At 46.2% G+C, this 24626-nt stretch overlaps 1 protein-coding gene across 3 annotated transcripts in view; it reads right to left on the bottom strand.

Annotated features, from left to right (window-relative positions):
* The window catches only part of LOC129834675 (transcription initiation factor TFIID subunit 4-like), an 89876-nt gene that overhangs the window by 49030 nt on the left and 16220 nt on the right, over positions 1-24626 (bottom strand). For 2 of the 3 annotated variants that reach the window (XR_008756290.1, XM_055899880.1), the window contains exons 3-13: positions 24108-24224; positions 23386-23574; positions 22975-23097; positions 20591-20680; positions 19688-19885; positions 17159-17231; positions 16194-16308; positions 8773-8942; positions 5772-5902; positions 4636-4761; positions 1536-1592 (exon numbers count right to left, since the gene is read on the bottom strand). Coding sequence is in view for 2 of the 3 variants with exons in the window: in XM_055899880.1 (XP_055755855.1) it covers positions 1536-1592; positions 4636-4761; positions 5772-5902; positions 8773-8942; positions 16194-16308; positions 17159-17231; positions 19688-19885; positions 20591-20680; positions 22975-23097; positions 23386-23574; positions 24108-24224 (1389 nt within the window). In the remaining variant the exon portion in view is untranslated. The remainder of the gene's footprint in view (positions 1-1535; positions 1593-4635; positions 4762-5771; positions 5903-8772; positions 8943-16193; positions 16309-17158; positions 17232-19687; positions 19886-20590; positions 20681-22974; positions 23098-23385; positions 23575-24107; positions 24225-24626) is intronic. The other variant, XM_055899881.1, reaches the window with a different exon arrangement.

The raw sequence follows: 24626 nt of genomic DNA, 5'->3' as shown, positions 1-24626 counted from the left end.
TTCGTTATGTGCAATAATAGTGTTTAACATGATTTTGGAATGACTACCTCATCTCTGTAACCCATACTTACAATTACCTGTAAGATCCCTCAGTAAAGTGTTGAATTTCAAACACAGATTCAACCACAAAGACCAATGAGAGGAAGGAAACCGATCAGGGATTTCACTATGAGGCCAACGGTGACTTTAAAACAGTTACTGAGTTTAATGGTTGTGATAGGAGAAAACTGAGGATGGATCAACAACATTGTAGTTACTCCACAATACTAACCTAATTTACAGAGTGAAAAGAAGAAAGCCTGTACAGAATAAAAATATTCCAAAACGTGCATCCTGTTTGCAACAAGGCACTAAAGTAACACTGCAAAAAATGTGGCAAAGCAATTAACTTTTTGCAAATCCAATACAACACATAACTGAGTACCAATCTCCATATTTTCAAGCATAGTGGTGGCGGCATCATTTTATGGGTATGCTTGTAATCATTAAGGACTGGTGAGTTTTTCAGGATAAAAAAATTATTAAATGGAGGTAAGCACAGGCATAATTCTAGAGGAAACCTGGTTCAGTCTGCTTTACACCAGACACTGGGAGATGAATTCACCTTTCAGCAGGACAATAACGTAAAACACAAGACCAAATATACATTGGAGTTGCTTACCAAGAAGACAGTGAATGAGTGGCCGAGATAAAGCTTTGACTTATTTTATCCCTGATGTCCTTACACAGCTCTCTGGTCTTGGCAATTGTGGAGAGGTTGGAGTCTGTTTGATTGAGTGTGTGGACAGGTGTCTTTTATACAGGTAACGAGTTCAAACAGGTGCAGTTAATACAGGTAATGAGTGGAGAACAGGAGGGCTTCTTAAAGAAAAACAAACAGGTCTGTGAGAGCCGGAATTCTTACTGGTTGGTAGGTGATCAAATACTTAAGTCATGCAATAAAATGCAAATTAATTACTTAAAAATCATACAATGTGATTTTCTGGATTTTTGTTTTAGATTCCGTCTCTCACAGTTGAAGTGTACCTATGATAAAAAATTACAGACCTCTACATGTTTTGTAAGTAGGAAAACCTGCAAAATCGGCAGTGTATCAAATACTTCTTCTCCCCACTGTATAACTGTGACAGTAAACATATTTCTATCAGCCTTTACAATGCAAATGGCTCTACGGAAAGTGCTATGGTGAATATTAAACCGGTACTCACAACACTGATAGGCTCCCCCAATCTATCTCTTTGAAAGAGCCATGCACAATGAACAGCAGTCTCCAAAATGTTATCGGGAGCCAGAAAAGAGAGATGGAGAGAGAGAAAGAGAGAGAGAAAAGAGAAGGAGGATCTCTTTGGTGTGGTGTCTCTGTTCTATAGAAACCACTTTTCCAAACGAGGCGGACATCAATCAGCACAAATAATTCCTACAACTTTTTAAGTCAGACCTTTAAATGGCATTACATATGTAGCGAGGCATGAAAAATGTATATGTTGAAGTCTTGGGAAAATGTCAAGGGTAATGATCTCCAGCACAGCGCTTACCTCCTTAGCTTTTTGTTTCAGCCGAGCCTGCTCTGGGTCCTCTTGCCTGGAGCGACTCTGCAGAGTTAAGGGGGGGGGGGGGGGGGGGGACACAGGTTAACAGCTGGTTTAAGGACCCCCTCATCTGTTGCAGCCAGCACAAAAAATAGTACAAAATGGGAACAGGATACAAGGTGTCAAGGACATCGTATTTGGATTCATAGAAGTGCAATTGAGCGCCCGAGGCCAGTGCCCTTTAAACCTGCGCCAAATCCCGCCGTAAATAAGCTGCTGGAGGGAAATTCTAATCAAAGGAGGTTATTAAAAATTCTGCGCGAGCCAGCAGAGCACACTGGGCCGGGAGAATGTGCTCAAACTCAGAAAGTCACAGGCACTCTGTCTGTCTGTCCCTCTTTTGTTCCGGTGCCACTGCTCTGTTCTGTGTGTGTGTGTGTGTGTGTGTGTGTGTGTGTGTGTGTGTGTGTGTGTGTGTGTGTGTGTGTGTGTGTGTGTGTGTGTGTGTGTGTGTGTGTGTGTGTGTGTGTGTGCGTGCGTGCGTGCGTGCGTGCGTGCGTGCGTGCGTGCGTGCGTGCGTGCGTGCGTGCGTGTGTTTTGTGTGTGTGTTGTGTATGCGGATCTCTCTAGAGTCAGGAGCAGAGTCCACAGTACTGGAGCGCCACTGTAATTAGTCAGTGAGAGCTGAGCTGCCTGTGCAGCTTGTACCTGTCTGTGTGAGCTGTTAACCACAGGGCTTCCAATTAACCATACAGGGACTCTTCTAAAAGCTCACTGTTAGTGGCACCCTGCCAGATCACCACACTATCACAGTACTAGCCTACTGTAGCTATCAGAGACGCAGTGTACTTCTTCTATGAGTCTATGAAAGAAAGATAGATACACTGTTGAATGCTCCCACAGTTTTATTGTACAACGCTTCGACCCGTAGGTCTTCGTCTATGCTATGGTAATACAGGCAGCTAACAGTGCTGCCCCCTGCCATAGCAATTAGAATAATTCTATAAAAAAATCTACTACATGTTTCACTAGCATAAATTCATTTAGCTTGAATGAAGGTTAGGGATATGACTAGTAATAGTCCAATGTGTCTTTAACATAGCCTAACCTCTCTAAGAGCATGGTCATCCCAGGGGTGTTAAAGACTACTTCATTAATATCTCTGAACGTGAGGCTCCTCCTGATGTTTCTGTTTTCTACTATAAGCAATCAAATGCTATTTGCCTTCAGTGGTGCTGGAACGCAAGAGTCTAGCTACCCGTTCCCTGGCTCCCTCCCTCCCTCCATCCCTCCTTCCCTCACTACCTCATGAACAGATCCAGTCGTCTTGCCCTGCTCCTTGCTAATTGGCTTTAAATATATCAGGCGGTTCACGTACTGGTCGGTGTCTCAACTAAAACGACTGCATTTGCCCTCCAGTCAGCCGGAGCATCCCTGAAAACCTGAGTCATGTTTTAAATGGACGGAGGAGTGTGAGCGGAGGAGGGGATTATTTTAGTAGATTCTTATTTAAGAGGTCAAGTTATAAGGGAGCCCCAGCGTGGAGCCTGGCTGTCAGCGGGGAGAAAACAGGGACAAAGATGGACTGTTTACAAAGGGCCATGGTGGTACTGACATGCTTTACATCTCCTCTGTCAGCTCAGCTGTCCTGACCGCCCCTTCTCTCTCTCTCTCTCGCTCTCTCTAGAAAGGGAAGGGGACAGGACACAAAGGGTGCATAACAGTACAGTGGCTGGATGCTGGATCCACCCTCACTACTGTTTGAATACCCCAGTTAGATACTGAAATATACTGTAAGAGGTGTATAGTGGAAATTGACAAGTCAAATTAATTAATGTGCCTCAAAACCATCCTATGACATAATAATGAGCCCAGACAATACATATTGCATATTAGTTATACAGTTATACTAAAGATTTTTTCAGGTGTGATAAACTGCTGTTTAGTACAACTTCCTGTCATATACTCCTTCTAAAGACACTTGCAGTTAGGCAATAAGATTGCATCTTTTTTTAAATAACAAAATAAAGCTTGGTGCTTAACAGCTTTTCTGTCAAGGCAGTAGTTTCCTAACTACCAACTATAACAGCAGCAAGGCGGGTCACTGTTCATCAGTCTGACTGTTTCTAATGTCCTGCATGGCAGGCAGGACCAGACCATAACAATGCTGTTAACACAGGGAAGTGGTAATGCAATCAGCTCTGGGACATTGTCTCTGTTGAAGATGTATTAAATGAAGCAAGCTTCTCTCTAATGTCTCACCGTGGGGCATTTCCCTTCAAAACACATTCTATTGGTGGTGACAGTATTGAACCTTTGCATCATACTGTATGTCTAATGAATTATGTACCTGTCTTCTTTGATAGATTGTATGAAGTATGTGAGAACTTATTCAAGTCATTTCACAACCTTATACAAGTTAAGTGTGTGCAAGAAGTGTTTACACCAGTCTCAACAGTCTGAGTGTGACTGGATGGACACACATGAGTGTGCAGAGACTGCCTAGATGCAATTCATCTGTTCTGAGACTGTAAGGCTCTCTGAGGCTCCCCTGCCCACTACTGTTGAAGCTGGTTCTCCTGAGTACTGAGATGGCTGACACGACACGCTTTTAGCTCTGGGCGTGTCAGCAGGTATGTGAGGAGGATCAGATCAGAGGACTGTATAGAGTTCCACAGTGGTTCCTCTACTTGTTGTGTTTGGGGACAATGAGAGGACAAAGGAGCCCTAGAGCGAGGGGGTGGGAGAACACACTGAGGTCACTCTACGGAGGACACACTCGGTTTCATCTGTTAGCTAGGGCCTGGGCAGGAACAGCGAAGACACCACACTGCCCTAGACACTGACAAGGAACACACACCACAGTACAGCTAAACACTACCTTACACACCACCTCACACACAAGTAACACACACAATAGCGCCTACACTGGCCTTCATGGTGATTTAGGTAGGCTTGGAAAAGGGGTACCTGAAACTGGTAAGATTTCAGCGTATTGCTAAATTGGGCTAAAGATCAGGATTGAATGTGAAAACACTTCATTGACTGTGTGGTTGTAACTAAAAGGGATATATGCCGTTATAACAAGAAGGCGACTAGGACTTACTTTAGCTGCTTTGAGTAGGATCTCTCTCTCCTGTTCATCCTTCCTCTGCTTCTCTATCCTCTCCAGCTGCTCAAAGAACTTTAGCTGCGACCGCACGTCTGCCGACTGCTCATACCCCTCCTCATCCTGCAGAGAGACAGAGAGGGGGGAAGAAAGAAAAAGAGAGTGAGTGGAGGAAAAATAACTTAAGATCCTAAGAAGATCTCATTTTAACCACAAGTTTGGATAAACATATTACTACAACTTTAGACACCTCGTCTCTCTCAACCACCAGTTTGGTTAACTAATCACAACTTTTCTTTGTTTACACGTATCACCGCTTCTCGTTGTGTTAAATATGTTGTTCTGCACTTGGGAGATGGGAAGATGAGACAAGTTTCAGAAGGAAAACAAAGTTTGTGGGTCATCAAAAAGTTAATATGACAATTGTTTATTCCCTGTGTGTGTCTCTGTCTCTCTGTTCTCCCCCAAAACCCTTTATCAGTTTCTCTCACTCTATCTCCCTCTCTGTGGCGATGTGAGGAGCTGGGTGGCAGAGCAGAGCACAGAGTGGAGTGACATCTGAGGGTTTGTCACCACGCGCACGTCTCTCTCATCCTTCCTCCTTTGTTCAGAGCTGAGCCTGCACTCCTCTCCTCCTCCGTAACTCAGTCGAGCCGTGCTCTCTCTTTCAGGCCGCCCGCCCGGTTGGTTTTTTCGCTGATGTCAACAGAGTGGCTTCACAGAGACGAGGAGACTTCACGCATCTAACACGCCTCATTTACAAACCGCAAAAAAGACTAAACAAGACAGGGACAGCTGTAGCACACCACCCCTCTCCTCTGCCTCACATACACACAGGAAAACAGCTTTCAAAGTTGCTATGTTTTTTGCTTTCTTTTTTTTTTTACAAGGAGCAGAGTTGAATTAACTTTATTGTAAACCAATTAAATGTGGTTACATTGCTATATTCAAGGCTAAAAGTTAATGTCACCCATGCTGGTGTGCCAGACAGAGGCCTGCAAAAGATCTACCAGGTATTTTTCAAAGTTTTGAAGAATATGTTTCTGTGGAAACTGTGCTATGGTGTTTATCACTTAAGTGTAAAAAGCGCCCACCTCCTCATAGGTATGTCTGTCTCTGGCACAACTACTTACTTTACCGCCGTCCATCCTGTGCTGTGCGATGGAGGAGACCTTCTCCAGCACAGTGCGGAGTCGGGACTGGGTAGCATGGGAGATGAAGTTCACAGCCTCCATAGGAACCTCTGACACGCCAAACTTCTTAGCTTAGGGTCACAGACAGACAGAAGGACTCCAACATTAATACACGCTGATCTCCCCAAATCCCAGTCTGAAAAGGCTTTTCATACTACTGAACCAAGCTGAGCCGAACCAAACCAAGCTGTAATGAGCTGGCCTGGTTCCACATCCACCATAGTTGTTGGAACCATGCTAAAAAGGACAAAGCAAAACATTTGAGCCAGCACAGTTTGGTTTAGGTCAGGACGATAGTGTGAAAAAGGTATTAGTTTAATAATGATAAAGCTCTGTCTAGACGTTTCACAGTTCTAGTGCCATGTTGAGAATAGTATCCAAGTATGAATTGCCAAGCTCTTACTCTGCAGTCTTTCATGTGTGTAGCTGTAAACAACATTGGCCAACCTTAACTTTAAAGGATCATTTCGACTAGTTTTCTGGCAGTAAACAGTTTGTGAAGTCATAATTCAGAGGACAGAGTTTAGGATCTGTGTTTCTTCCTTTTTAATATTCCATTAACAGAATGTTCTCTCTGGTACACTTTTAAGTAAACCACACCAATTATTTAAATCAGCCGTACTGTACACACATCTTTTCCCGGTCTAACATCTCGAAAGGATCGAGATCCGTATAAGCCTGATAATTAGTGTGAAAATTCAAAAACATTTTCTCTGGGTCATAAGCGACGTCAAAAGGTAAAATACTAAAGGCTTCCACTCTCTTACAAACTGAGATATTCAAGGCACCGAGACAAAGAAAGCCAAGTTCTCTATGAAATAAATACCTTCCTCAATGTACAATGTAGTCCACACCAGCACCTGGCTTAGGACTATAGGAGAGTCTAAACAGCATTGAATTGCTTTAGTGTTAGTTTCCAACCACCTTAACAGGCTTTATTTTGTACTGTTTTTACTGGTAATCTCATCTGCCCTTAAATAGAGAAAAGTGAACTTTCTGCACTGAACACGAGTGAGTCTCTTTGGAGTTGAGTACTTCTGTATGCGTCTCTGCAGAATTGGACCTCTGAGGTACCAGAGCACATTTACTTTGAGAGGCTATTCTAGAGAACTCCAGCTGTGCATATTTTCTAGGCCCTGGGAGTCAGGAGGGAGTTGCTGCTTGCAGTTTCACAAATGAAACTGGCCCATGGCTCAAGGACAAGCCTGAGGAACGATGGAGAGGGGGGGAGAGAAGAGAGATAGAAAGAGAGAAGGGGGTGAGAGGAGAGAGAGATATGGGAAGAGATAGAAAGAGAAAAAAGGAGAAAGAAAGAAACGGGGAGAGAGAAACAAGCTCCTGGACATTATGAAAGACACAAGGTTCCCTGGTCCTCACCAGGTCTGAATCTACCCTGCCCCGCTGTACATCTCCCTGTCCAGTGTTGGCAGCAGAGAGCAGAGGGCAGCATGAAGCAGAGGGGTGAGTCAGGGCTGTGTACCACTGTGTGAGGAGGACCACATCCCCACTAGCCTCTGATTGAGCAGAGTTGGCAGGCTGGGGAGCCTCCCTTGGTTCTGCTGCCAGCTGAGAGTTCTCCACAGCCCATCACTGACACAACAAAGCCGCCCAAGTGCCACTTCCCCAGCAGGGGGCACCATGGCCTCCCACCCACCCGGCCCCCGCACAGCACCAAGCCCCCAGAACAAGATTTACATTTTTAACCCCTCCTCCCCAAGGCGACGGGATAACAACCTCACCAATGTACCGTCTAACAGCACATGACCTCTGGGCCTCATTGTCACCGTCACCGTGGATACTTAATTGAGGTAAAACAAGAAGAAACATCTTAGCGCTAAAACTCCCTGTTGTGTTTGAATTCTATTCTACTGTGTGATTTTTAATGTAATGTGTATTCAAGACTTAGTTGTTTATGGTAATATTATTGAATTGCACTTTCACACATTAGGCTTAGACATTTCCGACACAGTGCAAAAAAGGCCTGAAGTGTAACAAAGTGCCATTTACCAGTACCACCATTGAATGTGCCTAACGAGAGGCAAATACATTGTAGATACTAGTCTATCACATGGTAAACCCTCACATGATTTCTAATATGAACAGAGACTGATTCCACTGGTCCGTGAATCATCTCATATTCGCAAATAGGACAGTATCTGAATGTGGAGCTCCAATCAAAAAACAGAAGAACAAAATCAAGTCTTGTAACTCTCTTCCTTCAGTCTACAGGACAATCTGACAAGCAGCCTTCAAAAGACAGCTCTATAAAGTATTTATGTCAGGGCCTGGGGTCTAGTAAGTTCAGACAGACACTGAAGAATTCATTAAAGGAGGTGAAAGAACTGTTAAGTGCATCAAGTTTAAAATGAGGGAGGCCAGAAAGGAGCGTCTGCTCGGGCCTGGCCTGCAACATCCCATCAGGGGAAGTAAATCAAACTGTCTGTCTTTAGTGATGACACTACAGATGCAGAAACAACAAGGAGAATAGAAGAAAACACAAAGCTAACAGATAGATTTCATCACACACACACACAGGCCTATATTTTCTAAACCCACACACGTTTGAAGGAACATGATTTTGTTTGGTACACATGTTCATGAATAAATTCAAGATAAATCTGAAGATAATAATCATTATGATGAAAATGAAGATCAGCATCATCGGCAACACTTGATGATTATGGAATGATTATTATGGACCTGGAGATAATACTAACCGTGAAGACAACGATACTGTACATGATTCCACCTCAATTCTATATGATTTAATTTAAAGACTTAATTTAAAGACTTTAAAGACTTACTGTGTATGCAAATTCTATTGTTCTATTGCTGTGAACAAGGCCTCATTATCATACACTATATGGGTAGTCTTTAGAGGTTTCTCTAGTGAGGGTGTCATCATGTACTATAACGTACTGTAGTAGTGTACTGTCCGTACCTGTCTCCAGGATGCGTCTGTGTAACAGTCCCGGGTGAAGGAAGGCCTCATCTTTACAGGAGCGGATGTGTGTTCCCACCAGCTCAGAGTTGGTGGCCAGGATACGAGCGCTCTCTTCATTCAGGTTCACCCCCGCCATGGATGCCACATCGTTAATGTCATCATCATCCCTGGAAACAAATAGATGGAGGATTCATTTTTTAAGAGCTCTACAAATGTAGTTTGTTTTTGCAAACTTGCAGTGTATTTGAGTTTTAAAAAGAATTCTAAAGTTGTAATTTCCACTTAGAAATGTCAGACTTGTTTTGCCCTCATGAAAAATGTATCAACCACTACAAAAATGGCAATGAATTATAATCCACATAATAATTCAAATGTCCTGTTGCTGCAGGACTATTTTCCTGCTGTAGCAAACTGGCTCAAATTAAGATCCTACATCTGTACATTAGCTCTTACAACAATGTCTGTATAAAACAATATTGTATGTGTCCCTTTTACAGTATTAGTTTACATGTCCCTATAGACAATTACAGAGCTGTTCCTGTGGAAAACTGACAGATTTTCTCATGTCATTCAAGGTGCAATCGTACAGGGAATGTAGTGTATGAACTTGGTAATGTCATGATTCAGAGGTGTATAAGCTGCTCATAAAATACACTATTTTAATAAGTTTTATTCCATCCAGAGTCCATTTGAGTCAGCATATAGTAGGATTGACAACGTTTGGATGGCGGGGAGCTGGGTAAGGATGCTCAGGAGGATTGGAACTGCTGTGTGATGAATCTGGCAATATACTAATATCAACAAACACTGTATACAGACCACTCTGCTGAGAACAGCAATATCATCCAGTACTAGTCCAGTGGAAATATCCACCACCATTTTGATTCACAACACGAGCTGGCTTCTCAATACATTGTTAATTTTCTTACATTTGAGCTTTTTTACAATTCATTCATAGGTTTGGATCAGTAAAATGTATTAGATATCGTATTTGAGGTAAACAGTAAGAAGGGGATAAAGGACCAAGAAGACCCATTGGGGTCAAGGTCCTCCCCAAGGATGACCATCATTAAAAGAATGGAGTGTCTGACCCAAACAGTTCACCTTTAATTGTAGGTTTTGGGTGAATCTGACATTGACAGTCACCAGGCCTAAATCCTCTTTCCAGTCTCTATGAGTGAGTACCCTAACAGGGGAACGAGTGCTGTGGTAACCTGGTTGTGGCTGGCAATGCCCTGTGCTCATCATCCATGGAAACACTGCCTCCCTCCCTCGCTCACTGGGCTGGAGGAACCACTGAGTGGCGGTGACAGAGGGCACAGAGAACCACAGAACACACACAGGGCAGCCGCTCACTGCCTCCCTCGCCCGTTCCTTTGCCTCCCCTCTAAAGTAATTGGCGTTCGCACCGCCAGCAGCCGCTGGTTCCGACCGTCAGAAGTTACGTGTTGCGGGGGCCACGCACGTTGATGCTGCCTTGTTCTCTAGTCTCTGCCCGCAGCGGGCGGGCGTCCATGTGTGGGAACACATCGCCATCATCAGTGGCAGGCATTGCACCCTGCTGATGTCTTCCTGTTCCTCTGTAAGGCCACGAGCACCTATATGAGTCCTGACATCCCGGCAGGAGGTTGACAAAGACGATTAGAGCTCCTTCCTGCACCAAGAGATCTCACTAGACCCTCTACTCACCCTGCCAGTCCCAGTCCTACTCTCTCTGAGTCTAATAATGAACCTCCATGTAGAATCTACCCAACAACACTCTCATGATACAGGAGATGTTACACTATGTTATTATTATATATCTCCCCTCCTACTGTAGGCTATACACCTTCATCTTCAGCACCGTCATCTTCATCAACACCCAACACCCTGGCCTCCTAACCTCATTATCCATTAAATAAATAAACCATCATATGTAATGATGAATAACACATAAAGTTACACAACACAGCTAGTGGATATGGACATGCTATGTTGCTATGAAATAACTCCCTTATTCCTGTTTCTTAATAGCACAGCTAGTGGATATGGACATGCTATGTTGCTATGAAATAACTCCTTTATTCCTGTTTCTTAATAGCACAGCTAGTGGATATGGACATGCTATGTTGCTATGAAATAACTCCTTTATTCCTGTTTCTTAATAGCACAGCTAGTGGATATGGACATGCTATGTTGCTATGAAATAACTCCTTTATTCCTGTTTCTTAATAGCACAGCTAGTGGATATGGACATGCTATGTTGCTATGAAATAACTCCCTTATTCCTGTTTCTTAATAGCACAGCTAGATGTCTCCTGTGTTTGGGGGGGCTACAACCAAATGGAAATGCAAGACATGGTTGACATAAAAAATTAGTTATGAAACGCATAACAAAAAGACTCCTGAACGAATGTACAGTACCTTCTCCTCTCACTAATAAAGGTGAGATGTAATTAGGTTCCACTGTGGAGGAAAAGACACCTCTCAATGATTGGTTTGGCTTTGCTGCGGGACATGACACCCAGAGCAACATGAATACATATGCATGCATTTTCCATATCAAACCTGGATGGGAGAGAGGGCACACCATAGGTGGGGAGTTGGATTGCTCTGCCATTTAGAAGGAGCATGTGTATGTGTGGAATGGGGGCATCCAGTCAGGGACCAGGATCCAGGGCCAGACAGGGATCTCTGATACCTCCCCCCAGAGAGTGCCCCCTGTGCCAAGGTAGGGGTCGTCCACCGAGCCATCTGAGTGACTAACACCCCTGAGACCCCTCCATGTAGCTAGTCATACCTCACAGTGAGTGAGACACACACACAGTCACGCACACAGGCTCAGCCCACAGCAGCTTCCTTAGTTCCTCAAGGTGCACTACAGCCTGTCGCTTTAGACAACGCTGACTGCTGCCAATATGTATCAAAACCAGTGTACTGCAGTTTAAGCACGTTCCCTCTCTGTGTGTCCGGCCTGGTCTGGACGTGAATGAGCTGGACGGGGGCCGGGGTAGAGGGACATATGCCCCAGACCAGACATACAGTGGAGGGGCAGGAGGAGTTGGGGGAATGATGGTGAGCTTACCGCTGGCATTTTAACCTTTATTTAACTAGGCAAGTCAGTTAAGAACAAATTATTATTTTTAATGACTGCCTATCGGGGAACAGTGGGTTAACTGCCTTGTTTAGGGGCAGAACAACATATTTTTACCTTAACAGCTCGGAATTCGATCCAGCAACCTTTCGGTTACTGGCCCAATGCTCTAACCACTAGGCTACCTGCCGCGGCATTGGGCTGAGGGGGCTGACGTCTGAGACGGCTGAGGGCTGGCTGTGATTAAAGCGGATGTTTGGTGTTTACAGAAAGCATGGAGGGAGAGACCAGCGGCTTCCACTCAGCACTGTAAACCTACACTGTGGCTGCCTGTCTGTCAGTCTGTCAGTGGTCACCACAGCAGAGCACACTGGAACTCACCGGGAACCCCACAGGCCCTGCGGTCTGAACACAAACCAGCACAACACAACGCAACACATCACAACACAGCACATAACAACATAACGCAACACAACATAGCACTACACAGCACATCACAACACAGCACAACACAGCACAGCACATAACAACACTACACAGCACATAACAACATAACACAACACTACACATCCCAACACAGCACATCCCATCACAGCACAGCACCTAACAACATAACGCAACACAACACAGCACTACACAGCACATCCCAACACAGCACAACACAACCAGCACAACACATCACAGCACATAAAAACATAACGCAACACAACACAGCACATCCCAACACAGCACATCCCAACACAGCACAACACAACACAGCACATCCCAACAAAGCACATCCCAACACAGCACAACACAACACAGCACATCCCAACAAAGCACATCCCAACACAGCACATCCCAACAAAGCACATCCCAACACAGCACAACACAACACAGCACATCCCAACAAAGCACATCCCAACACAGCACAACACAACACAGCACATCCCAACACAGCACAACACAGCACATCCCAACACAGCACATCCCAACACAGCACATCCCAACAAAGCACATCCCAACACAGCACAACACAACACAGCACATCCCAACAAAGCACATCCCAACACAGCACATCCCAACACAGCACATCCCAACACAGCACATCCCAACACAGCACATCCCAACAAAGCACATCCCAACACAGCACATCCCAACACAGCACATCCCAACAAAGCACATCCCAACACAGCACATCCCAACACAGCACATCCCAACACAGCACATCCCAACACAGCACATCCCAACAAAGCACATCCCAACACAGCACAACACAACACAGCACATCCCAACAAAGCACATCCCAACACAGCACATCCCAACAAAGCACATCCCAACACAGCACAACACAACACAGCACATCCCAACAAAGCACATCCCAACACAGCACAACACAACACAGCACATCCCAACACAGCACAACACAGCACATCCCAACACAGCACATCCCAACACAGCACATCCCAACAAAGCACATCCCAACACAGCACAACACAACACAGCACATCCCAACAAAGCACATCCCAACACAGCACATCCCAACACAGCACATCCCAACACAGCACATCCCAACACAGCACATCCCAACAAAGCACATCCCAACACAGCACATCCCAACACAGCACATCCCAACAAAGCACATCCCAACACAGCACATCCCAACACAGCACATCCCAACAAAGCACATCCCAACACAGCACAACACAACACAGCACATCCCAACACAGCACATCCCAACACAACACAGCACATCCCAACACAGCACATCCCAACACAGCACAACACATCCCAACACAGCACATCCCAACACAGCACAACACAACACAGCACATCCCAACACAGCACATCCCATCCCAACACAACACAGCACATCCCAACACAGCACATAACAACACAGGACAACGCAACACATCACAGCACATAACACAACACAACAGAGCACAACACAACACAGCACATAACAACACAGCACAATGCAACAAAATTCAACACAACACACCACAACAGATAAATAAATACATAGGTCAAGGTGGAGACACTAGAGGGGTTATGCCTGGTTGATTCTATTTGGAGCATGTTTGACTGGTTATAAGCTGAATCTCTGAGATTATAGTCTATTCAACCCCTATCCACTTAGCTACTCAACCCTAGCATTATATTCTTCACAAAGGGAAACAATACAAATCTGATGTTATACAAAACCCCATCTACATAGCACAACACTGGGGAGTGGAAGGAGGGGGGAGTATTTAAGATCAAACAAAAAATGCCTACAGTACAATCTCAGTATCATCACTATTTTAAGAGGGGGGAGACTCCCACCATCCCTCTCCATTTCTGGCCTATTGCGCACCAATGCCGGGAAGGAGTGGCTGAGAGTGCTCTGAGGTGAGAGGATATACACACGCCACAGGGCTCTGTTCCAACATGCTCTTATGTCCTCAGGAGGGGAACAGTATAGAGGTACATACAGCCCTGCCCTACCAGGGACTACTACACTACACAGCCAGACAACAGGGATTCCTAATCCATGTCAACAAGCAGAGTAGAGGGGCTAGTGCTGGTGAGGATATATGAACCCTATTTGATTGAGCTGACGTGAAACCAGTGTGTAGCCTATGTACTGTATGGTTAGCCAGTAGAGTGCACTGCTAGGGCAGGGAGGCAATGCGTGGTTTGTGTAAACATGGAGGCAGAAGCAACAGAGGGAAAAGGTTGTCAGCAACAAGCAGCCCTGACAGCTTAATTATCAAGGCCACTATTGGTTTATCAATCAGGGCCCGGGGCGGATACTTTCCCCTCAGGAGGGGAGGCCATTACCATGAACCTGGTGTCCTACTATGGGCTCGGAGCCAGTGGTGTAAAGTAACGAAGTAAAAATACTTTGAAGTACTACTTAAGTATTTTGGGGGGTATCTGTACTTTACTTTTACTCACCTACATTCCTAAATAAAATAATGCACTTTTTACTCCTTTTCCCTGACACCCAAAAGTACACCCAAAAGTACTCGTTACATTTTGAATGCGTAGCAGGAGAGGAAAATGTACATACATACGCACGCACTCACAAACTACGATGTGCGCAATCACGCATGTACACACACACATAAGCACCTACACTTATAGGTCAGATTGTAAAGATCATTTTTCATGAAGACGCTTTTTACAAAGATGAAACGAGCTGAAGAACCTGGAGGGAGGGTGGGGGTAACCATAAACATCTATATTAACAGGGGGTAAACATAAACATCTATATTAACAGGGGGAAACCATAAACATCTATATTAACAGGGGGTAAACATAAACATCTATATTAACAGGGGGTAACCATAAACATCTATATTAACAGGGGGTAACCATAAACATCTATATTAACAGGGGGTAAACATAAACATCTATATTAACAGGGGGTAACCATAAACATCTATATTAACAGGGGGTAACCATAAACATCTATATTAACAGGGGGTAACCATAAACATCTATATTAACAGGGGGTAACCATAAACATCTATATTAACAGGGGGTAACCATAAACATCTATATTAACAGGGGGTAACCATAAATATCTATATTAACAGGGGGTAACCATAAACATCTATATTAACAGGGGGTAACCATAAACATCTATATTAACAGGGGGTAACCATAAACATCTATATTAACAGGGGGCAACCATAAACATCTATATTAACAGGGGGTAACCATAAACATCTATATTAACAGGTAACCATAAACATCTATATTAACAGGGGGTAACCATAAACATCTATATTAACAGGGGGTAACCATAAACATCTATATTAACAGGGGGCAACACAAGTGTAGACTACACTGTGCCATTTTATTCGATAATGACTTATTAGTTCATTATCATTCCTACCAAAGAGTTGGAACAAGAATCCAGAGCATTGATGAGAGTATGAATTACTCTGAATGATCTATTGGCTGGGAGAGAGAGAGTGTTGCTATGTGACAGACGAAGAAAAAGGAGCGATAGAGTGAGACAGACAGAAAGAGAGAGAGATGAGAGAGATAGAGAGAGACAGACAGACAGAGAGAGAGAGATAGAGACAGAGATAGAGAGAGAGATGAGAGAGATAGAGAGACAGAGACAGAGAGAGACAGACAGAGACAGACAGAGATAGAGACAGAGATAGAGAGAGACAGACAGAGAGAGTCAGGCAGATGACAGGATGAAAACTCATGGCCTTAGCTGAGAGTGTAGCCTGTAGTCATCCAAGTTATCTTGGTGAAATGCTGCCCCCATGTGCTGGCTGTCCATAACACTCAGTTAGACTCTTTCTCTCTTCCTCCCTACTTCTCTCTACCTGAAGAGGTGCACAGAACCAGCGTTTTGTACCTGAAAGAACCGCCTCCGGGATCGTTCAGCTTGTTTTTCTGATTTCCAGAGCCCTTAACGGCAAAACCCACAGGACTTTTGCCTGCTTGGAACATGGCTCCCTTGCTGACAGTGCCTGGGGGGGGGAAGAAAAAAAACACACACACACACACACACACACACACACACACACACACACACACACACACACACACACACACACACACACACACACACACACACACACACACACACACACACACACACACACACACAGAGTAATATTATTATGAGCTGTCCCCTCGTATTGTCATCAAACCTGTTCCTTTCTGAAGACTTTCTTTAACCATCTCTGTCACACTGGGGAGAGAAGAGGGAGACCAGGGGAGACAGAGGCGCAGCATCACAACGTAGGCAACTCTCCCCAGGTTTGTATAGACAACATCATTCTGTCAATATCACTGCGCTTCACCGGTTCTCCTTACACTCCAAAACCGCATCCTGCTTGAAGACACGTTTTTTGGAGAGGCACAAGGACTGCCAGAGTGAATTTAAACTTGATTTTAACAGGCATGTTCCTAGCTAAGAGGCACAAAGTATTTTTCCCACATTCCAATGTATGGGCATAAAACAACCTACAGATCTTTCACTGCAGGCAACATGAGGAAGGGGCAAATCGAATTTGTATGCACCTCTGATCACACACATGCACACACACGCACAAATACACACACCTGAGAGCACACCACACTCTTTGGGGACCAGTATGGTATTTAGGGGATGTTTTAGGGCTTGCTTCAGTGTGTTCAGTCAGTGTTTGTGAATCAGTGTGAGATGGTAGCAGTGTAAATGTTTGATGAAAGGATGGGGTACAGCAGGATAGGAAACACCTGTTCTCAGCTCTCCTATGTGTCTGGTGTGGGATAAGGATTCTCTGTAGTACCATAGGAAATATGTAACAAGGAATGGAGATACGCTATAGTCACCTTGTGTTCTTAATGGTGTGATCATCATGGGCATCCTGACCTGGCAACCAGCGGTGCCCGCTTGCTTGATTCCCTGATGGGGGGGGGGGGGGGGGGGGAGAGAGAAAGAAAGCGAGAGAGAGAGAAATAAGAAGAATGGTAAATACAATTTAGACAGTTGACCCCATCAATGACAAGCAGGTCGTGTGACATTTAAATTGATTGATCCCGATTCATTTTGACATGAAAAAAGGTATCTCTGTATGGGGAGGGAGGAATGGGCCAGTGTGTGTGTGTGTCGGCATTAAACAACGAGAGGAGGAAGAGGACAAACAGCAGAGTGAAAAAGTAAAGACAGATAAGAGGGAAGTGGAGGAGAGGAGAGGGAAGGGGAGGAGAGGAGAGGGAAGTGGAGGAGAGGAGAGGGAAGTGGAGGAGAGGAGGGGGAAGTGGAGGAGAGGAGAGGAGAGGGAAGTGGAGGAGAGGAGAGGGAAGTGGAGGAGAGGGAAGTGGAGGAGAGGAGAGGGAAGTGGAGGAGAGGAGAGGGAAGTGGAGGAGAGGGAAGTGGAGGAGAGGAGAGGGAAGTGGAGGAGAGGAGAGGGAAGTGGAGGAGAGGAGAGGAGAGGGAAGTGGAGGAGAGGAGAGGGAAGTGGAGGAGAGGAGAGGGAAGTGGAGGAGAGGGAAGTGGAGGAGAGGAGAGGGAAGTGGAGGAGAGGGAAGTGGAGGAGAGGAGAGGAGAGGGAAGTGGAGGAGAGGGAAGTGGAGGAGAGGAGAGGGAAGTGGGGGAGAGGAGAGGAAAGTGGAGGAGATGAGAGGGAAGTGGAGGAGAGGAGAGGAAAGTGGAGGAGAGGAGAGGGAAGTGGAGGAGAGGAGAGGGAAGTGGAGGAGAGGGAAGTGGAGGAGAGGAGAGGGAAGTGGAGGAGAGGGAAGTGGAGGAGAGGAGAGGGAAGTGGAGAGGACAAGAGGAGAGGAGAGGAGAGGAGAGGAGAGGAGAGGAGAGGAGAGGAGAGGAGAGGAGAGGAGAGGAGAGGAGAGGAGAGGAGAGGAGAGGGGGGCTGCTTCTGCGCTAATAGAGCCACTTCCTTCCTAGCATGCAGCCTAGCTGTGGGACAGGCCTGAGGCCCAGCCATCCATTCACACCAGTTTACTTCTCACTGCATATTTTTTAGCCTTGTTTTCCATTCCCTGACACATGCTATATTACTGTTCAAGGCTTGAAAAAGATAGAGGCCATTTCTCCCAGAGATCCCCTGCAGGGCCTCAAAGAGGAAAATACATTCAGCAGCCAGAATAGAGGAGGGAGAACCTCTGGCAAACCCACAACACAGTTTGAGAAAATCACAGGTAAGTTCCAGAATCGAAAATTGGGGACATTTTTGGGGTTGTTTTAGGAGCACACTATAAAGAAGATACAGGGTTCCCTGGTTCCAAAACCTGAACCAAGTGTTAGCTTCAGACTGGTGTTATACCAGGAGCTATAGTCTAGTAATTACAACTGCTTTGAATGTCAGACCTTTGGTGATTGAGTTGACATAGGATCAGTCCAGCCAATAGTCTGGTTGGAGCAAAGCCCTGTGTTTGTTTGTCTGTGTTTGTGTGTGTGTGTGTGGGGGGGGGGGGGGGGGGGGGACTGGCAGAGCAGAGTCAGAGTTCATCTACTCTCCTCTGTGACAGTGCTCCACAACAGTAACTGCTGTACAGCTGCAGCCACACACAGCAGCTCTCAAACTGATCCAGCTATGACCTAGTTACCTCCCCTCACCCACGACCCTCCCAACCAGCAGCAGCAGATGAGTGGTGCGGAGGGCACCACCACCACCACCACCCAGCCCTGTGCCCCAGCCCAGGCTACCCTGCCAGGCTCTGACCTTGGGTAGTCTCCATGAAGGCCTCTCCTCTGTGAGCCAGCACTGCACTCCATTGACTCACATGTGTATAAACACACACCGCTGGGCACAGGCATAGCCATACACACACACAAACACACACACCTAACGTACACACACACACACACACAAACACACCAAACGTACACACACACACAGGCCCCATGGGAGTGCACTGATCCAGCCCCGTGGCCAGCTGCCTTGGCTAAGCCTCTGTATGGTCTGTGGTGTGCTGGCCTAGCCTGTCAGTGAAGCCGTTCCCCACTGGAACACATCCAGCTCTGTCTCAGTCTCTGAGCACTGGGAGTCACTTCTCTACTACTGGGGCCTGGGGAACCTTACTCATCACTCCTTTGGTGCTTAGGTACATACCAAGACAAATGACCTTGGATTTAGTGAAGACGCAATCAAAACTCTGGATATCTAGAACAAACACTTATGTACCCCACTGATAAGTAAGTATCAGAGTATTACAGTATCATCAACCTTAACAACAGAACCGTGGCCAAAACATGTTCTATTAGTTCTAATACTTCCACAGAGAGTCATAACCAGGGGTCATCTATGTTTGGCCCAGTGGACTGTATGACTGTGGCTGATCTCTGTGACTGGAAATGTGAGTGTAGAAACAGCTATGAGTGTACTGTGAGTGTACTGTACCTACCAGGGCAGCTGTGTGTCCCTGGGCCCCGACACTGGCCCCCGTGGTGCTGACGCTGTTGGGGAGGCAGCCGCGGACAGCTGGGCCGGCCATGATGGCAGAGCTGGTGCCTGTGATGGGGGTGGCTTTGGCCTGTGGCAGAGGCTGGATCAGGGAATGCTGAATGTTGAGCAGAGACAGCCGCAGGGCCGGGAGGCTTTTCTGTTGACGGGCAGATCACACACAACAACAGAGGCATTAACATACAGTACATAGTAAAAACAAGCAATTAAATGTGTTTTATTTATTCTAAATTAGCAAATGTGCAAATTATTATTACATTGTTGTACAAATATAGATATCATTATAACAAATAATTCTCCCAAATCGTGAATATTAAAATGACGTGTATTATACTTGACATGTATGCTCAATGGACAAGTGCTCATCCATTAGCCAAACATTTGGGACAAACACTCCAGCAGTAGACCTGAAAAATGTTTGGTCTGTGGCATATTTTGATGTAAACTTCCTAACATTGCATGACAACATGACTGTGTTTGTGGCTGGCTGGCTCTGCTCTGCGGAGGGAGGGCTGGGTGGCAGTGGCATGATGTGACACTCATCACGGATGGCTGGAGAGGCCTGCTGGCTACTGGCACGGACAGCTGCAGGGGCCACTGTCACACACAGTCTGAAGTCAGGCCAGGGGAGCGGCCCCTGCCTGGGTCACATGTGCTGGCCTCTCCACTGCCACTCTGGCTGTTTTACGTTCTCCACCTTTCTCCTGAAGGGTACACTTGCACACTTTCTTACATTGATTTTACAACGGTAGAAAGTCCCTCCAGACAATGTTTTCACCAACCAATGCTTTTACATCCATGACGAGGAGTGTCCAAATGTAGCCTGAGTAGATACAGTACACACCTTGAGGAAGGGGACCAGGTAGGGCTGAGGAGACGACTTGAGCTCTGACTGCAGTCTGTTGGTGAACTCCTCAGGCTCAATCTTAGCATCCTGTGAGCGGGAGAAGAGAGGGAGGTTTATTAACCCGTCAGCTCCTTGTTATGTGATGTGACACACTTGTACAACAGAGAGCAGAGCATGTGATTGAAGCAATGTGCAATGTGATTTCTGAGCACATTGAGATGAGGTGAAATCCCCTAAACGACGGTGTTGATATTGATTTACATTTTAACATCCCCTGGGACACATCTCATTAACAACTCTGAATAAATAATATCCTTAACAACAGCTTCACTCTGGATCATGTTAGAGTTTAATGCTGCCATCTACAGATGAAGAAATGCACTGCTCAAAAAAATAAAGGGAACACTTAAACAACACAATGTAACTCCAAGTCAATCACACTTCTGTGAAATCAAACTGTCCACTTAGGAAGCAACACTGATTGACAATAAATGTCACATGCTGTTGTGCAAATGGAATAGACAAAAGGTGGAAATTATAGGCAATTAGCAAGACACCCCCCAAAACAGGAGTGATTCTGCAGGTGGTGACCACAGACCACTTCTCAGTTCCTATGCTTCCTGGCTGATGTTTTGGTCACTTTTGAATGCTGGCGGGGTTCTCACTCTAGTGGTAGCATGAGACGGAGTCTACAACCCACACAAGTGGCTCAGGTAGTGCAGTTCATCCAGGATGGCACATCAATGCGAACTGTGGCAAAAAGGTTTGCTGTGTCTGTCAGCGTAGTGTCCAGAGCATGCAGGCGCTACCAGGAGACAGGCCAGTACATCAGGAGACGTGGAGGAGGCCGTAGGAGGGCAACAACCCAGCAGCAGGACCGCTACCTCCGCCTTAGTGCAAGGAGGTGCACTGCCAGCGCCCTGCAAAATGACCTCCAGCAGGCCACAAATGTGCATGTGTCTGCTCAAACGGTCAGAAACAGACTCCATGAGGGTGGTATGAGGGCCCGACGTCCACAGGTGGGGGTTGTGCTTACAGCCCAACACCGTGCAGGACGTTTGGCATTTGCCAGAGAACACCAAGATTGGCAAATTCACCACTGGCGCCCTGTGCTCTTCACAGATGAAAGCAGGTTCACTCTGAGCACATGAGCACATGTGACAGAGTCTGGAGACGCCGTGGAGAACGTTCTGCTGCCTGCAACATCCTCCAGCATGACCGGTTTGGCGATGGGTCAGTCATGGTGTGGGGTGGCATTTCTTTGTGGGGCCGCACAGCCCTGCATGTGCTCGCCAGAGGTAGCCTGACTGCCATTAGGTACCGAGATGAGATCCTCAGACCCCTTGTGAGACCATATGCTGACACATGCACATTTGTGGCCTGCTGGAGGTCATTTTGCAGGGCTCTGGCAGTGCACCTCCTTGCACTAAGGCGGAGGTAGCGGTCCTGCTGCTGGGTTGTTGCCCTCCTACGGCCTCCTCCACGTCTCCTGATGTACTGGCCTGTCTCCTGGTAGCGCCTGCATGCTCTGGACACTACGCTGACAGACACAGCAAACCTTTTTGCCACAGTTCGCATTGATGTGCCATCCTGGATGAACTGCACTACCTGAGCCACTTGTCTGGGTTGTAGACTCCGTCTCATGCTACCACTAGAGTGAGAACACCGCCAGCATTCAAAAGTGACCAAAACATCAGCCAGGAAGCATAGGAACTGAGAAGTGGTCTGTGGTCACCACCTGCAGAATCACTCCTGTTTTGGGGGGTGTCTTGCTAATTGCCTATAATTTCCACCTTTTGTCTATTCCATTTGCACAACAGCATGTGAAATTTATTGTTGTTTATTGTTGCTTCCTAAGTGGACAGTTTGAGTTCACAGAAGTGTGATTGACTTGGAGTTACATTGTGTTGTTTAAGTGTTCCCTTTATTTTTTTGAGCAGTGTACATTATATCACAGAACCTGTCAATGTCAGAAATATTCTTCCTCCACTTTTAGAAAATAGGTTCCAAAACGGTTATTTGGCTCCCCATAGGAGAACCCTTTTTGGTTCCAGGTAGAAGACATTTTTGGTTCCAGGTAGAATTATTTTGGGTTCCATGTAGAACCTCTGTGTAAAGGGCTCTACATAGAATCAAAAGGGCTCTATCTGGAACCAAAAATGGGGTTCTCTTATGTGAGGGTTCTTAAGGGTTCTCTTATGTGAACAGCCAAAGAACTCTTTTCGGTTCTATATAGTACCTTTTTTTCTAGGAGTGTAGGGCAAAGAAAGTAGTAGTCCATGTTTCTCTGTTGATAAGACAGTAATGTAGAGATAATGTAGAAATAATGTAATGATGTGGTAATGTAGAGGTAATATAACGAGTTAGGTAGTGAGACTCACCAGTAGATCCTGGACCAGTGACTTGACATTTTTGGAGGTCTCAGGTGACGGAGAGTTGTGGGAAGCCAGCTTTATCAGGGTGGCCAAGAAGTTCTTACACTTCTTCACATTCTCCTGCATCTCCTAGGAAATTGCAAATTCAATAAGCATGTAATGTTATGATTTTATCAATAAATATGTTGAACACTTTATCTTTCAGTGTTTGGGGATCGGAGAGGACACCGGGGAAGAGTCTGTGAGTGTATGTACATGTGTTTGTGTGTGAGGTTATGCCCACTATGCCCAGATGTGTGGGCCCATGGCCATGGTCGAGACACAGCCAGCCTGCTGGCAGCTGTGACAGCACTGGGGCTTGAGGAGCCTAACCATCCCAGAGGAGGCCGGCAGACTGAAGCAGAGCAGAGTACAGACCTGGGAGATGACAGAGGCTCCTGGGGCTACAGGGGCGCTGGTCTGCTGGGGCAGGGCTGGCTGCGAGGCAGCCTGGGCCCCAGCCTGGACCTGGGCCGGGGGGGCCATCACCACGGGGGCCTGGGGGGCCATCACCACGGGGGCCTGTTGGGGAGTCGTCACTGCCACAGCCAGCGCCATGGGGCCCTTCTGGAAGAGCAAGGAGCAGACAGAGAGATAAACAGGACGTGAAGGGAGCTTCCAGCAAGGCCACAGAGAACAGGAGGGAAACAGCACAGCGCTCCTGTCACATCGGGTGTCCTGACTTCTGTGGACATTGCTGAACAGAGAGGAGGGGAGGAGAGGGGATTGGGGGACTTTCAAGCAAAACAGCACCTCCCAATAATGATGCACCTGACTAGAAAACCCTAAACATACCAGTAATCCCCCACCTGTGTCCCCCCACTGGTCTTGGACATAACTATGTAAAGTGAAAGCTATACACAAATAATTTAATTTTGACTGAATATATCATTCAATAATTATCTCTTTACTCTGTTAAAAGGGTCAGATGGGATGCACCCAGATTAGATAAACTTCTAGGTTTGTGTTGGTAAAAAGGTGAGGAGGAGGAGGAAGAAGAGGAACAGGATGAAGGGATGGAGGGATGGGTAGAAGAGGAGGGTCTGACAGGGATGGAAGGATAGAGAGATGGTAAGTTCTGTAGTGGAGAGTCTGCTCACAGAAGGTGGCGCAGGGGAGGAGGAGATCTGGAGGACAGGGCTAGGAGTGGGAGACGGCACCATCTTGGCCTGGACAGGAGGAGGACATGGCCGAATAGCCTGAGAGGTCACAGGAGACTGCAGAAAATAAACAGAGAGAAAGAAAAAGAGACAGGGTCAGTGCAGGAGGAGGGGCAGGTGAGACCGGGTCAGAGGTGGGGGGATGAAGAAGGAGAGAGAGAATGACAAAGAGAGAGGGGACAGAGAGAAAACACAAAAGCAACGTGCCTTCAAGACGAGGAGAAGGAGAAGTGCAACATGCCCTGAAGACGAAGAAGAAAGTTCATTATAGCAGGAAGTGACAGTAAATCACTTTGGAGCCACAGGATGAAACAGAGAGGATCTGATCTGATCCAGAGAGGAACAGAAGAGAAAACACTGTGATGCTGATGCCAAGGGTGAGGTACAGTAATACTATTCAATGGGAAGAACTAAATAAGTTCCTCTAATGCAATGAGGGTCACAACTATTATGAATGAA

Source organism: Salvelinus fontinalis, chromosome 35, assembly GCF_029448725.1.
Source record: "Salvelinus fontinalis isolate EN_2023a chromosome 35, ASM2944872v1, whole genome shotgun sequence".
Classification (NCBI taxonomy): Eukaryota; Metazoa; Chordata; class Actinopteri; order Salmoniformes; family Salmonidae; genus Salvelinus; species Salvelinus fontinalis.
This window is presented reverse-complemented; position numbering and strand designations above follow the sequence as displayed.